Genomic DNA, 15006 nt, shown 5'->3' with positions numbered 1-15006 from the left:
AGCCTTCCAGTGAGTAAAGAGATGTGGGATGAGATCTGGATCGGCATCTTCCATCTTGCATTCTCGGTTGTCACTTTCACCCCCCTCATCTTGTCCACACGGCAGTTTTATCTCCAGTAATTCTGTGACTGCTTTGGGTTAGAGTTTTTCTAACCTCATAGGCTGCCTATAGTTTGTTTGACCGGGAGGGACTTTTCGGGCTGGGGTAACTATCATTAGATCCTGCGCTAAACAATTGTTCCTTCTCGTCTCTGAATTCAAAGAGAGCCCAGCCTCTCTGCTGAGAGTTCTTTTCCCTCTCTTTAGTCTGCTGGAAGTTCAGCGTTTGTTTGCTAGTGCGCCGTTGACTTGTTCACAAGTGTAAGTAATGAAATGTTTTTCTTTCTTCTATAAATGTCTCAGTTATTGAGACCGTAAGTGCCAGTAAATGAAAGAGGAGTGGATTATCGGGGAAAATGAAGCTGTTCTCCTCTGTGAATCTCTGTACTTTTGTGTTTAGCATAAATAAATAAATAAATAAATAAATAAATAAATAAATAAATAAATAAATAAATAAAGGAATTAAACCAAAAAAATACAAAACTGCAACAATTTTTGATGCAGATTTGAATAGATCATCTCAGTACTGGCATCCATACCTTTGAAGGGTAGTTGCTGCTATATGTACTGAGTTGCACTAGATCATTCCAGTTACTCCTACCGACGCACATCTGGAATTGCTCTTTGCAGTGTCTCTCTCCACACAGATTGCTGCCCCCTTTCTGCCTCTCTTCTCCATTCTCTCCCTGACCACATCGCTTTTTCTTTCGTTCCCCCTAATGTTCTCAAACCTCCATGTTCCCCCCCCACAATACTTTCTACTGCTTTTTAAATTTTAAGTTTTAATCTTAAAAAAGCAGTTTGCTGGAACAGCTGGTATCCCAAGAAAATGAAACAGGAGCAACAGTAAGGGGCGGAGGGGTGGAGAGTCGCCAGCAGAAGCAGGCAGATAAGGAAATGGCATCCAGTAACCTAGACCCACAAAGTGCACACATCACCACCCATCAACATACAACTCTGAGAAAACAAGGTTTTCATCCTGCTTTGACTCTGCTCACATTGGTTTCAGCTGGTGTGTTGTGTGCATGTGATGATGCAGCAGTGGTATTATGAGTACAACAAACCGTTGCAGAGTTTTGAATGTTTGGTTAAGTTCCTTTGTGCAGCAGTGTGTTGATTCACAGAGCAGAGTAGCATCAAGTTCCTCAGGATAATCCACCCCTTTTTCATTAACAGACACTTAATCGTCTCAGTAACTCACTCTGAGACATTTGTTGGAGAAACAATAAAAGTGTTTCATTTACTTACAGTTGAACACATCAAACAGCAAACTGACAAACACGAGCGCCTTCAGCGAAAGGCCTCAACAGACTAGAAAATGTCCAACAGACAAAAGAGAGGGGAAAAGGCAGAGCAGAGAGGAGGGGCTCTCTTTGAATCAGGGAAGGAATTACTGTACAGTATTTGTTAGTGCAGATGGGACACCCAAGACGGACAGGACATAGTGGAGAGTTCCGACTAAACGCAATCCACCTGGAGTAGGAAATGGCAAGCCACTCCAGTATCTTTGCCAAGAACGCCCCATGATCAGAAACAAAAGGCTAAAAGATATGACGCTGGAAGATGGGCCCCTCAGGTCGGAAGGCGTCCAACATGCTAGGAGAAGGGGACGACCGAGGATGAGATGGCTGGACAGTGTCTGCGAAGCAACCAACATGAACCTGACACAACTCCGGGAGGCAGTAGAAGACAGGAGGGCCTGGCGTGCTCTGGTCCATGGGGTCACGAAGAGTCGGACACGACTAAACGACTAAACACACACACATTTGTTAGTGCTGTTAATGACTGACAGTCACCCTGGGCCAGAAAGGTCCCTCCCATTCACACCTAACTAGAGGCAAGATGCGAGGTTGCAGAAATAAAAAACCTACTCAAATGTAGACAGGCTTTTTGACTCTAAGACAGGGAAAAAGGCAGCTCTCTGCAATTCACAGCAGATGTTAGTCATAGTAGCATTTAATCAATTTAGAAATCAGGCAAGGATGAAGCAAATCCAGTCACAGACTATCTTTCATCCAGCCAGCTATATATTCATCCAGGCTCTGCCATTTCTCCAATAAGCTAAGCCGTTTTCTGTTTGCTCACTTAGCCATTGATGAGCTAAGAGCTCTATCTATTGGACTTTGATTAATATGCCTATTGCTTCGTTTGCTTAATTATTTTAATTTAAGCAGGGACGGTGTGGAGCAAAGAGAACGCCAACTGCAAATTTTGAACGAAGGATGGGAGACGGGAGCTGGCTAGGGGGTGGGCAGCAGGAAAAATTGTCCTTCCCTCCCCCCTTTTTTATTTCTTCCAGCTCAGATTGATTACAATAATTAGATGGGATCGGGGACTAATTCTGGGTTGCTATTGAGGTCTGACTCGTTTTGTGGTTCAATTTGTCAGCTGCCAGGTGATACAAAAATAGTTGCCATCAAGAAACAGGAGAGAGAGTGGTAGGGGAGTGAATTCCAAAAACAACAAAAAAGTTTTGGGGAAGAGAAGGGACTTCAAGAGCCCCTTCTGGACAAAAGAATTTGTTGTGTAAATCAAGCAATTTGCCGACCTTCCGGACAGGCCTTCTGAAGCCACGCTTGTTCTTGCCAGCCTCTTCTTCATCTCCGGCCTGCTCCTTGCAGTCCCTATTTTTATTTCACAATATTCTTTTATGCTGTTCCTTTTATCCTGTACCTTAGCGGGGTTCCATCCAGTAAAAGGGATTTCGATATAAAGCCGCAACTCATTTCATCAGAGGCATCTCCCAGCGGACGACATCCGCCAGCAAATGCTTCAGACACATCTGACGGAAAGGGTGCCGTCTGCAAAAGCCGAAGCTAAGTAAGACTCGCTAACCTTTAAGGTGCCTGAAAAATTCTACGTTGTGTTTGGTGGCAGAGATCAACCCAGTTACCCCTTGGAAAATAGCAGTAAACAGAAGAGAAAGCTGCCTGGTTGGAAGTTGTCTTAGGATGACAATCTGGTGGTCCCTGTGGGTTGAAATCCTGCTTAAGATGGCATGAGGTCAAGTGGAAGTGTACAAGGTGGCACAGCCGGGCAGCCCCTGTTGTGCGATCAGATTGCGCAATCGATCACACGGTTCACGTTGTGAGTGTTGTGTGACATGCCTGCTAATGTGTGTCCTGAGCATGACCCTCTTCCCTTCTGCAGTTTTCTCTGCTACTTCTGCAGCTTTGTTTTATTCCTGCAGAGCTTCGGAACAGGATTTCAGCCACCAATTTCCCGTTAGAAATCGCATGGTGGTGAAAGGACAGACCTGCTGAATGAAACAAGAGTCTTAATGCCTGGAGCCTCTTACCAACCAGCCAAGACTGCCACGGGCAGCTAAGCACCCACCAACTCTGGGAAGAGAAATACAGAAGGACCCCTGGAATTAGTATCCGTGGTTTCACTTATCCACGGTCTGAAAATATTAAAAATATTTAAAAAAACAAAAACAAAGTAGAAATATGCATTTTCATGATGCATTTAGCCAAAGCAGCCACTAGAGGAAGCTACAGAGCATGCTTTATATCGTAGTCTTCTTGTTGAAGAATACATAGCACGGTCTCTGGCTTCCTCTAGTGGCCCATTCTGGCAATACTTTTTTCTGGATTTTTTTCTCTTACCTATCCATGAGACATTAGTAGACATGATTTTCAGCATCCACAGAGGGGCTTGCAACCAATCCCCCTTGGATATGAAGTTCCTACTGTAGCACCTCTCATACAACAGAGAAACTAACTTCTTGTTGTGCTCCTTGTCTTTACTGGAGCACATAATGTACAGGTATGAAGACACTGGACCAGTTTCTCTCCCATTTACTTTAGCTCAAATGCATCGAAAACAAGTGTTCGCCCTTTCAACCCCTTCTCCTACTGAGCTGTCCGAAAACTATTCATCCGCTGATGCAACAATGGGATCCAGCATGCACCTGGGGGGGAGAGTCCCTTTTTCCATTGCAGCCACACACACCCCACAGCGCTACCCCAGAGGCCTGCAAAACCTTCAAAAGGAAGATCACACAAATCTATTGCCTATACTGTATAAGAATGCGGAGAAACGGCAACAGGTTTAAAGAGCAACTGGCCGGAGATGTGGAAAGCAAGTCCTGTGATCCGACTGGAAGGAAAGGGGCATGTTTAGCCCAGAGAATCAAGGACCCGGGAAAGGAAGAGGATGATGGGTGGGTGGGAGGGGAAAGAGCACAGGACTGCAGTCTTCACAGAGTCAGGTCTTCATCCATCACTCTGTCCGTAAAGCTGGTTCATTGCATACTCTCTAGATCCTAATCAGGTGGGAGAGAGCCTTTCCCCGCAGGAGCAGGAGAGGGTGGGCTGGCATTTAACGCAGGAATAATGTAATTTTTGAACAGCAAAGATGTGTATTAACTGAAGCAAGAGAGGGGGACGCTCCCAAGCGATAATTAAAGTGCTTTAAAATGCATGTTTGATTTCTGCTTGAATATAAGTTGTTAATTCGAGTTTCAAATGCAGCTCCACCATCTGAAGAATAAAAGTGGCTCCTGAGAATACAGAGTGGAGGTTTCTAATCTTGCTTGCTCCATTTGCTTGTTTCTTATATTTTTATCCCACCCAAGTAGCTTAGAGCAGCATTGATCCTGCCCCCCACGAAACAACCCTGAGTTTATGGTAGGAGGAGATACAAGAGCTAGACTAAGGCCACAGTCACACCAGGGAAATGTTACCCGCTTCTAACAATACTTTCCAAACCTTTGTTGTGAAGCATCACAGTCAGGTGGTATAATGCTGTTGTTTAGTCAAGTTGTGTCCGATTCTTCATGACCCCATCGACCAGAGCACGTCAGGCCCTCCTGTCTTCCACTGCCTCCCAGAGTTGAGTCAAATTAATGTCGGTCGCTTCAATGACACTGTCCAACCATCTCATCTTCTGTCGTCCCCTTCTCCTCTTGCCTTCACACTTTCCCAACATCAGGGTCTTTTCCAGGGAGTCCTCTCTTCTCATGAGATGGCCAAAGGATTGGAGCCTCAGCTTCAGGATCTGTCCTTCCAGTGAGCACTCAGGGTTGATTTCCTTCAGAACGGAGAGGTTTGTTCTCCTCGCAGTCCAGGGGACTCTCAAGAGCCTCTTCCAGCACCACCGTTCAAAAGCATCAATTCTTCGGCGGTCAGCCTTCTTTATGGTCCAGCTCTCACTTCCATACATCACGACAGGAAAAACCATAGCTTTGACTAGGTGGACCTTTGTCGGCAAAGTGATGTCTCTGCTTTTTAAGATGCTGTCTAAGTTCGTCATCGCTTTCCTCCCAAGAAGCAGGCGTCTTTTAATTTCGTGGCTGCTGTCACCATCTGCAGTGATTATGGAGCCCAAGAAAGTAAAATCTGCCACTGCTTCCATATCTTCCCCTTCTATTTCCCAGGAGGTGATGGGACCAATGGCCATGATGTTAGTTTTTTTGATGTTGAGCTTCAGAACATTTTTTGCGCTCTCCTCTTTCACCCTCATGAAGAGGTTCTTTAATTCCTCCTCACGTTCTACCTCCTCACATGGTATATACACCTGGATAAATGTCTCAATGTGTTTTAATGTTTCCCATTCATTTTCTTCCATTTGAATCATTATCGTATCACTGATTTTTCACTTTTTAAATGGGGCACTGTTGTTGTTTAGTTGTTAAGTCGTGTCCGACTCCATGGACCAGAGCACGCCAGGCCCTCCTGTCTTCCACTGCCTCCCGGAGTTAGGTTAAATTCATGTTGGTCGATTTGATGACATCGAAGGGGCACTACATTTATTTTATTTTCAAAACAAATGATACATCGATATGTTGAAAAGTGTTTCCTGATGGATCAAATTTCCTCTGTTGTGACGGCACATCTGGAAGCAATGCATTGCAATCAGTGGACCTGGTGCCCCCACCCAAGGCTATATCACACAACATAGAATTTTCAGGGACCTTGAAGGTTAGCAAGTCTTATTTAGCTTATTTAGTATCTGTGGGATTGTACACACATGCCATACTACTAAGAAATATATCGAATAAAAGTCCAGTATAAAGGGGGGGGGGGAAGTGGATGCCTCCTTGCAAGTGGGAATTGAACTGCAGTTACACCACTGGCCGGTAAAATGAATTGCTAATAGCCGTGCATCGTGTGATTGCAAATTTACGCTATCATCTAACTTGAGCATAAGTAGGGAACAATTCCGTCATGTTATCTGTTCACACCCTAAAGTCTGGTAGTCTACTAGGCAATATTTTGTGAAAGAGGAAAAACTGGCCAGAGAAATATATCTTTTGAGCCACATTTGACTCAAGTCAAATAGGTCTAGTAGGATTTGTAAAACACTACAAAAGCCCACCAAACCTCTTGAACTGTGAGGAAGGAGGATGCAGAAGTGGGATGAGGATGAAGACATTATGCGGAGCAGTTCCTTTTGAATATGACCTTGAGCTTTCTGAAACAATGTTAGTTATGTACTTTTTTAAAACTAGGGAACGGATTTGATTTTAACTGGTTTGAGAATCCAGGAGTCCCACACCCCAGCAGCCACTGTATTCTATTCCATCCTCCCACCTCCCACCCCCAATTCATTTCTCAGGATGAAAGTACGCTCCATGCAGGGTGGCAGATATACTATTCAGAAGACAGAATATTACAAAGTTCTCAATATCTTTCAAGATAAAAAGACATCAACTACCCAAATCACCCAGTTAATATTTTGGAACAACCACTTTTCGAATCCTCTGCATGGCCTGTCAAGTGCTAACCGAACCAGTTAATGTAAGTATGGACTTTGGTACTGTTCACATAACTGACCGTTTCGGTTTGGTCGGAAGGAGGAGGACTGCTAGAATCCCCCAGGCCAGATGACCCATCGAGCCGCGACCTATGGAAATTGGAGGAGGTCTCTGTAATGTTCTCGCACTTCCACCTCATACTGTTTTGGATATCTTTTGAAGCAAGACCCCTCCGGCAGCTTGATAAGCGAAGATATAAGCTACCCGCTTATTCCATTTGGCACATCGTCATGCAAAAGTCCCTGCTACTTGCTGTGACCATCTTGCTTTGGTATGGGATACGTACCTCTGAGTCCATCCTGCCTCCCCCCAAGGCCACGTGGCCAACTGCGACACATATACAACCTTGAAGGTGGGGCATAAAAGTAGCACCAGTGGCAAACGTTCATGTTTCTCGCTCTTATCCTTTCTGAAATCCGCCTTTGCTGGTTAGAGATTGACGGCTCTCAGAAGATGGGACCTCATTAATATCTGTGCAAAGTTTTTGTGTTCTCTGAGTGTTACCATTGAGAACATATAGAATGATAGCTGGCTCTCCTCCTCCCTGCATTTAAAAGGCACTTATAAACTCTGCTTTATAAGCCTTTTTTTAAGCAACCCTGCCTCCTGCATTTTTTTAGTTCTTTGTTTCCCCATTTGATCGTTGCTTTATTTGCCTTGCAGCCTGCATCTTATTCTTACAATTTATGCCTCTTGAAGTGTTTGTTGTTGTTTTCTAACCGTTCATTCAACATATTATTATTATTATTATATGCTTTTAACGTCTGTAAACCACCCGGAAATAATGCATGGCACTAATAGGGTGGTATAGAAGTTTAAGAAATAAATACATACATAAAATAAAAATAGATTAATTGAATTGGAAAGGGCTTGTAAGGCCATTGAGTCTAACCCCCCCGGCTCAAGGTAGGAATCCAAATCAAAGCAGATCTGAAAGAGGGTTGTCCCATTTTCTCTTAAACGCCTCCGATGCTGGAGCGCTCACCACCTCCTCAGGTAATCGGTTTCACTGTTGTACTGTTTCTCCTCCCTTATATTCAACCAAAATCTGGCTTCCTGCAGCTCGAGCCCATTATTACGTGTCCCACACTTTGGGATGATCAAAAACAAAGACTACAGATCCACTATTTCACTTATAAGGTCACAACTCCAGAATCCTCCACCTCCCATTGCCATTCCACATGTGACCCGGTCAGTTGTTTAAGGTTGAAGCTCAATAATATTCAGGCCAAATGTCATGTCTGAACGTTTGTGAGATCTGACCGAACAAGCTTACAAAATCACCCTTTTCTGCTATGTTTATAAGACTGCTGAGGCCCGAGAATGTAACTGGTCAAAGATCAGCCAAGGAATTTCATGGTCAAGTGGAGATTTGAATCCAGAGTTCCTAAGTTTTAGTTTGACACTCTAATACCTGTGGCCCAACTCCCACGATCTGCCTCCAGCCCCAAGATTGGGGGAGAATCTACTTCCCCTGAACAGACTACAACTTGTCCTACAAAACCAGCTTTTATCATGCATGCTATTGCAAAAACTCAGCTTTTTACGGTAGCCATCCCTCATTGTAAAGTTTTTTTTGTGGAAGGACTGCTCAGCTTTTGTAAACAGCATTTTACAACTGTTCCTCTCAAATATGGGGAAAGTCTGTTTTTCTCCCTACAACATAGGAATCAAGGCTGTAAATAATCTGATGAATAAAACAAGCACATAAAACGTAAAACAGATTAAATGTAACATGCAACTTTAAAAGCAATCAAAAAAGAGATCAATTTTTTAAAAGCGGGGGGGAGGAGGGCACCAGCCCTGCTTAAAATGTCAGTTTTACGGCACACCATGTTAACAGCCAACGACCCGACTAGGTGGAAACATTTTTCTTTGCTGGTGGAAGGGTAACAGCAAGGGGGACAGCTTAGAAGGAGAGCTTGGCTTACTTCCGAGGAAGCCCTTTGGCTCCTGGCACCCAGAATGGGTCACAGCTGCTCAGATAAAGTCAGTCTTTTCTGGTTGTTGTGGGTTTTTCGGGCTCTTTGGACGTGTTCTGTAGGTTGTTCTTCCTAATGTTTCGCCGGTCTCTGTGGCCGGCATCTTCTCTGGTGAGCACAGAGTTCTGACTCCTGTCTTCTGAAGATGCCGGCCACAGAGAGACTGGTGAAACGTCAGGAAGAACAACCTTCAGAACACGGCCAAAGAGCCCGAAAAACCCACAACAACCACCAGATCCCGGCCGTGAAAGCCTTTGCGACAAATACATTGAGTCTTTTCTGTTATGTGGAGACGATGGCTCTGTTTGTGCCATATGGAATCACACCAGCTGTTTCTGAAACCCTCCACAGGTACTGTCACCTATTGTCCGGAAAATAGACCTACTTCTTTCTAACCCACTGTTATATGCTTCGCAGTTCCCCCGACACCACCCCCTTGTTCTCCTGATGAACCTGTCAGCTTTAGGTGAAAGCATTGCCCGGTTCGCCAGATAATACACAAAAAGAGGACCCCAAAATACAGGGACCTGGCAACACTTAAGAGTTCTAACCCTTCTCCAATTCCATCACTGAGCAAAGGGGAAAGAAGGGGAAAGTTTGTGATACAGAGGAGATGCCCTTGCTCTTATCTCTTTCCCTGGAGAGCAGAGTGAGTGAAGACGTTTGGGGTCTGTGAAATGGAGAAAGTGTCTACACCCTGGGATAAAACTGGAGAAAAACCCCGTTCTGAAATATGTACAACTCTGCGCAAAAATAGTGAATAAAAAAATATAGAATAAAAAAAAATCCCGTCACAAGTCACAGAAACGCACCCCCACATATAACAAGGACACGACAGTCAGTATAATTCTTCCACCTTGATGCGTGCTCCCTGTAGCTGTATAATTCACAGGCCAGTAACAACAGTCCTGCCTAACCATAGGCTACGCTGGCATATAAATAGATATAAATGACAATTTTCTAAGACATGGAGTTGTCATGTTTTGCTGTCGTTGTTGCATATGTACTTCATACTTCCCCTGCAAATAGCTCTCAGTTCAATGGTCTTTTAAAAAAAAAATGTCAGCAAAGATGTAAAGCTGAAATGGTTTAGCAGTATATCAGCACAGCGCAAAACTTTTTTTTAGTTACAAGCCAAGGCTGTCATTTCATTTAAAACGATATTTTGGGAAGACAGGGCTTTTCCCAGATTTTTTGTGGCACAAAAGCTTCGCGCTTCCATTGCATATAGCCGTGGATGCAAAAACCTATTTTTATTTTTAAAACTGAAATCTGTATATCCGTAGAGCACAAAATGTGTTTGGTTAAACTGTCAGTGCATCTTGCGCTAGGTCTGTTTTCTAATTTTTTAAAAAGTAAAACAAATATATACATATATTTTAAAAATAGCTATGCAAACCAGTGGGAGGGAAGGAGCAAAAACGTGTACGCCAGGCCTCCCTATATATGTCTGTATCTATGTTCTCAAGACACATTCAATGAAGTTCCAGAAAGACCCCAAAAATCATTCACCCAATACAAATTTGTGAAAAAGGAAAGAGGAAACAGGACAACAACAGAAAGGAGCAATGAGGGATGAACAAAATGTACTAGAAACTTGAGCTAAAAGACTTGATCTGCATGGGATTTGCAAGAACATTGTCAGATCCTCGGAGTAAATATGGAAATGTTCAGCGAGGAACACAAGGTCTAACAGCAGGACAAATTGACTGTCTGGTGGCGTCCTCAGAAAGTCTGAAACGGAATAGCGCATCCACCTTCCCACATGACTATCAATCAAGTCCAACAATTGAGGCAAAGACTTAAAAACAACAACACATTTTCTGTCTTTCTGAAATGCACACCGAGAGCTGGAGAAAATGAAGCCACACTTCCTCTGGCATGTGTGAAAACAATCCGAAGTTTCAAAAATAAAAATAGCCGTGACGGCACTGTTTTTCGAACTTTTTTGACCCTGAGAATGGTTCTCTCCTCCTTATTTGCATAGACAGAAACCGCCTTTATAACAATAAACCTGAGAATTTCAAGAAGATGATGAGTTCGAGATATAGTATATAGAATTGACACCACCAACAACCACATTGCATGGCCCATCAAGTCATCTGGAAGGGCTGTCAATTCAGATTTTCACCTGTATTCATCCCAGGAACATGCCTTGCCTCGTCTCTTCCGCCACTGAGGAGGTATGTCTTTCCTGTCCTGCAATCCAGGCCCCTTTCTACTTTTCCCTCTAAATGTCACATTTGCACAACATTGTTAGGGCTGCTCTCTTCTCAGCTCCCCTAGCTGAATGATCCGGCAGAAATGATGTATGAGAGCAATGCCTGATGTCTCCCGTGGCATATTTCATTAGCACGCTCGGTTCCCACTGGGAGAGAGAGGGCAAGGGAGGGACCTAGCTATCCAGGGTGCAGAAGCCAAACACAGTGCCTGTAAAGTTCAGACTCAAACCCGAAGCGGATGCATTGTCCCCGTGAAATTAGAGTCACCATATGGGAAGAGTAGCATGAGGGCAGCAGAAACCCGTCGCTTATATGGGGTGAGGGAGGTACGGGAGAAAATAAGGGATGCAAATTCCGACTCTCCTTTTAGAATGGAGATGAAATTGCTACAATAAATAGTGGTTGAGTACAATACACCAATTCTTCCCCTCCCTAGAATTTAGAGTTCATCCATGCAACAACATTCTTGCACCATAAAACATTATTATTATTATTATTTGTACTAATACAAGCATAATCAGTTTTATTTGATGGGGACACGGGAGAGGGCCTTCTCTGGGGCAGCTCCCAGGTTACGGAAGGCTCTCCCTCAGGAGATCAGGCTGGCCGCCCTCCCCTTCCGAAAAAAAGCGAAAGACCCTCTTTTTCAGGCAGGCTTTTGACAATCATGGCCGAGTCCCTTCCTAGAGTCAGACAGTTCTTTTAACGTTCATTCAATTTTAATTATTCAATTGTAGTTTAATTAGCATACTGTTTAATTGTATTTTTTTAATGTTTAACTTACTATGTTTTCAAGTCTATTTCTTATAATATTGTGAGCTGCTTTGGGTCCCCTTATTGGGGGAAAAAGGCAGCATATAAATAAAACAAATAAATAAATACTGGCTTTTTCCTGCTTGTGAAGATACAGAGACAACTCATCATAGCTTGTCCCCCTCTGTCCATTTGGGAGTTATAGTCCAGCATATCTGGAGGGGGACAGGTTGGGAGCTATAGCTGTCACTCTATGTTAAGGGCACTGATCTCTTCATGGTCTATCAAGCTGCATACCGGTGGGATTGAACTCTTAGTCCAGCTACTCCAGAACAGCCCACTCTGTCTGGCAGCTGCAATCCAGGGTTGCAAACAAGAGAAATTATAAAGGTAAAGGTAAAGGTTCCCCTTGACAATTTTTGTCCAGTCGTGTCCGACTCTAGGGGGCGGTGCTCATCCCCGTTTCCAAGCCATAGAGCCAGCGTTTTTGTCCGAAGACAATCTTCCGTGGTCACATGGCCAGTGCGACTTAGACACGGAACGCTGTTACCTTCCCACCGAGGTGGTCCCTATTTATCTACTTGCATTTGCATGCTTTCGAACCAAAAACTATTTTTTAAAAAACCTGGGGATATTGCCAACCATCCACCTTCTGAATGTAAAGTGTATGCTCGGCCAGCAAAGCCCACCGCTTCCCATTCAGTGAAACGGGGGTTGGGGGAGTGATTTAGAACTTCCAAAAAGTTGCTCTAAATCACTGAACACCCCAATGACCCCTGCTGTCACGGTGCACGGAGTTGTGTATTAAATTGTGTATTAAAATATTTAAAGGGGTATATAAGAAAAGCAGCCCTGAAATTGAAAGTGCATTTGAATGTGTGGCTTGGAAATAGGTTATTATTTATTTTAAGTCATCCCAAACGATGGGCTGAACTCTCCAGCTGAACAAGGTTGCTCTACCGTGACATTCCGCCAGCTGAACAATGCTTCGGTGACAGCTTAGAAGTGACACATTTAGATCTAATGCTTTGCACTCGTTAAGAGTTTCAATGCTCTTATATTATAGTAAGTGGGATTTCTAAGAATTTAGGGGTTTAAATCTTACAGCTGCAAGCTTTGCAAAGGCCGAATCAAAACAACAAATATTATGAGGAGTGTGGGGACATGCCAGATATCAAGTGACAAATCTCTGACGTTACAAATCTTGATGAAACAAATGAGATGTCTATTAAAAAAACCATTCTCCTGGATCGCTAAGCTTCTAAATGTCCAAGCCTTGCAGATAAGATTGTGTGTTTTTTTTAGATACGATATTTTTATTTAGCCCACTGGGGTTTCACATACTTATATAATAAGTATGTGAATAAGTTTTTGAATATTCATCGGATATACAACCATATAGCCATTTATTTCTGTTTGCTTCTTCAATAAAAGGTAGAAAAATGGAGACTTGTTTCTGGACATTCAGATGTATCTGTCTTGTATGGGGCAAATGCATTAAATTAAAGGAGGGAGGATCACAGAAGGTGCAGATGATTCCTCTGGTTCACACTGGATTGACCTGCTTTTTCAAATATAAGCCAGCCGTGAGGACACAAGGCTTCTGATGTTTCCCTGGAGGTCTAATAAAGCTCTGTAGGGCTCTTTAGGGGAAGTTCAGCATTAGTTTATCTAACCAGACACCTACCCTGTAAAGTTAGCAGTTACTTACATTTGGCTGGCAGACGGTAGCCACAGGTGATTTTGGCTTTCCCAGTTTCGCAACCGTTCAGAGTCCGGCATTCTTCTTTAAGCAAAGGCCCCGCAGCACGATGGATGCTCCCATCCACTACAAAAGAAAAAAATTAAAGAAACGTTGTATTAATGGAACAATGCACCCACAGTGCTTACTAATTACTTTACTAGTTTGCATAAATGCTTTGGGCTCAAGGCGCAGACCTGGCTCTTCTCCCTCCTTTCTCCTTACAACAACCCAGTGAGGTAGACCAGGGCTGAGTGACTATTACTCCGAATCACCCAGTGAATGACAGGACTCAATAAGGACGAGAAATCCCAGTCCAACATAATCAGATTATCTGTCCTGTAGCTGTGGGAGACTCAGACAGAGACCAGCAGTGTGTTGGTCACATCGCCTGATTAAGCAACAGTAGTGCATCAGAAAAAATACATAGGACGTGGCATCCACCTCACAAATATTCAAATGATACCATCCCTTTTAGACTGTAATGTGAGAGGCACAAGACACGTAATTACTGATACGAAACAGAACATTTTTGATCATACAAAAACATGACAATTCAACAATTCTCTACTGATTGATAATATGTTTATATACTTTTATTTTTGAAAGTGTCTTCCTTAAATAAATAAGTACTGTAGGACCACCATATCCATGAGGGATCGATTTCAAACTTCCCTATGGCAAAAAAACGTGGATAATCGCGAATCCTCTCTATATAGCACGGTATCTGGCTCCCTTTAGTGGCCAGTTCTGGTAATTACATCATGGAAATACATATTTCTGGGTTTTTTTAGAGTTTTTTAAAAACTTTTAACATTTTAAATGTTTTCAGACTATGGGTAAGTGAAACCATGTATACCAATTCCACAGAAACAGGAGTCCTGCTCTAAACAAGAATGCAAACCCAGCTTACACCCTTATTTGCAGTAGGGGGAGAAGATATTCCGTCTAGAGGAGCTGATATTCAGGAGGAGATATTCAGCCTGGCTGATCTTTGCATTTTAAATTGCCTTTCCTGAACAAAACAGTGGTGTGGGAAGAAGCTGACTATGTCAGCTTCAAGGCAGCACAGGCAACAGGTCTCGTTCGATGGAATGGGGCAGCTTTGGACCTAAGAGACACAAAGCCAGTTTTTCCTTGCCCCATTTCCAAAATCAGGACTGGACTTTGCACCCAGTGCACACATTCCTGTCATCTGCAAAGAGGCTTCTCTTCCACCCAGGTGAATGCAGACTTTCAAAAAAACCTCCCTATTTAGATGGAACTCAACATCTACTCGAATGTCATAGTCACCTCCTCACAGCTATTTTCATCCTGTTTGTACCTCTGGCCTTTCTTTTGCACCTTTCCTAGTAGGAGGATGAAGGGTTGCTATTTGGAAGGGACCTACAGTACACTGATAATTTTTGTTTCTGTCCATGGAGTTTTCTTGGCAAAGGTACTGGAATG

The 15006-nt window shown here is 43.4% G+C and overlaps 1 protein-coding gene across 1 annotated transcript in view; it reads right to left on the bottom strand.

Annotated features, from left to right (window-relative positions):
• Window positions 1–15006, bottom strand: part of MACROD1 (mono-ADP ribosylhydrolase 1) — a 352795-nt gene that overhangs the window by 28897 nt on the left and 308892 nt on the right. Inside the window, exon 5 of the mRNA XM_072983934.2 lies at window positions 13528–13644. Coding sequence (XP_072840035.2) covers window positions 13528–13644 — 117 coding nt within the window. The remainder of the gene's footprint in view (window positions 1–13527; window positions 13645–15006) is intronic.

Source organism: Pogona vitticeps, chromosome 15 (genome assembly GCF_051106095.1).
Source record: "Pogona vitticeps strain Pit_001003342236 chromosome 15, PviZW2.1, whole genome shotgun sequence".
Lineage (NCBI taxonomy): Eukaryota > Metazoa > Chordata > Lepidosauria > Squamata > Agamidae > Pogona > Pogona vitticeps.
This window is presented reverse-complemented; position numbering and strand designations above follow the sequence as displayed.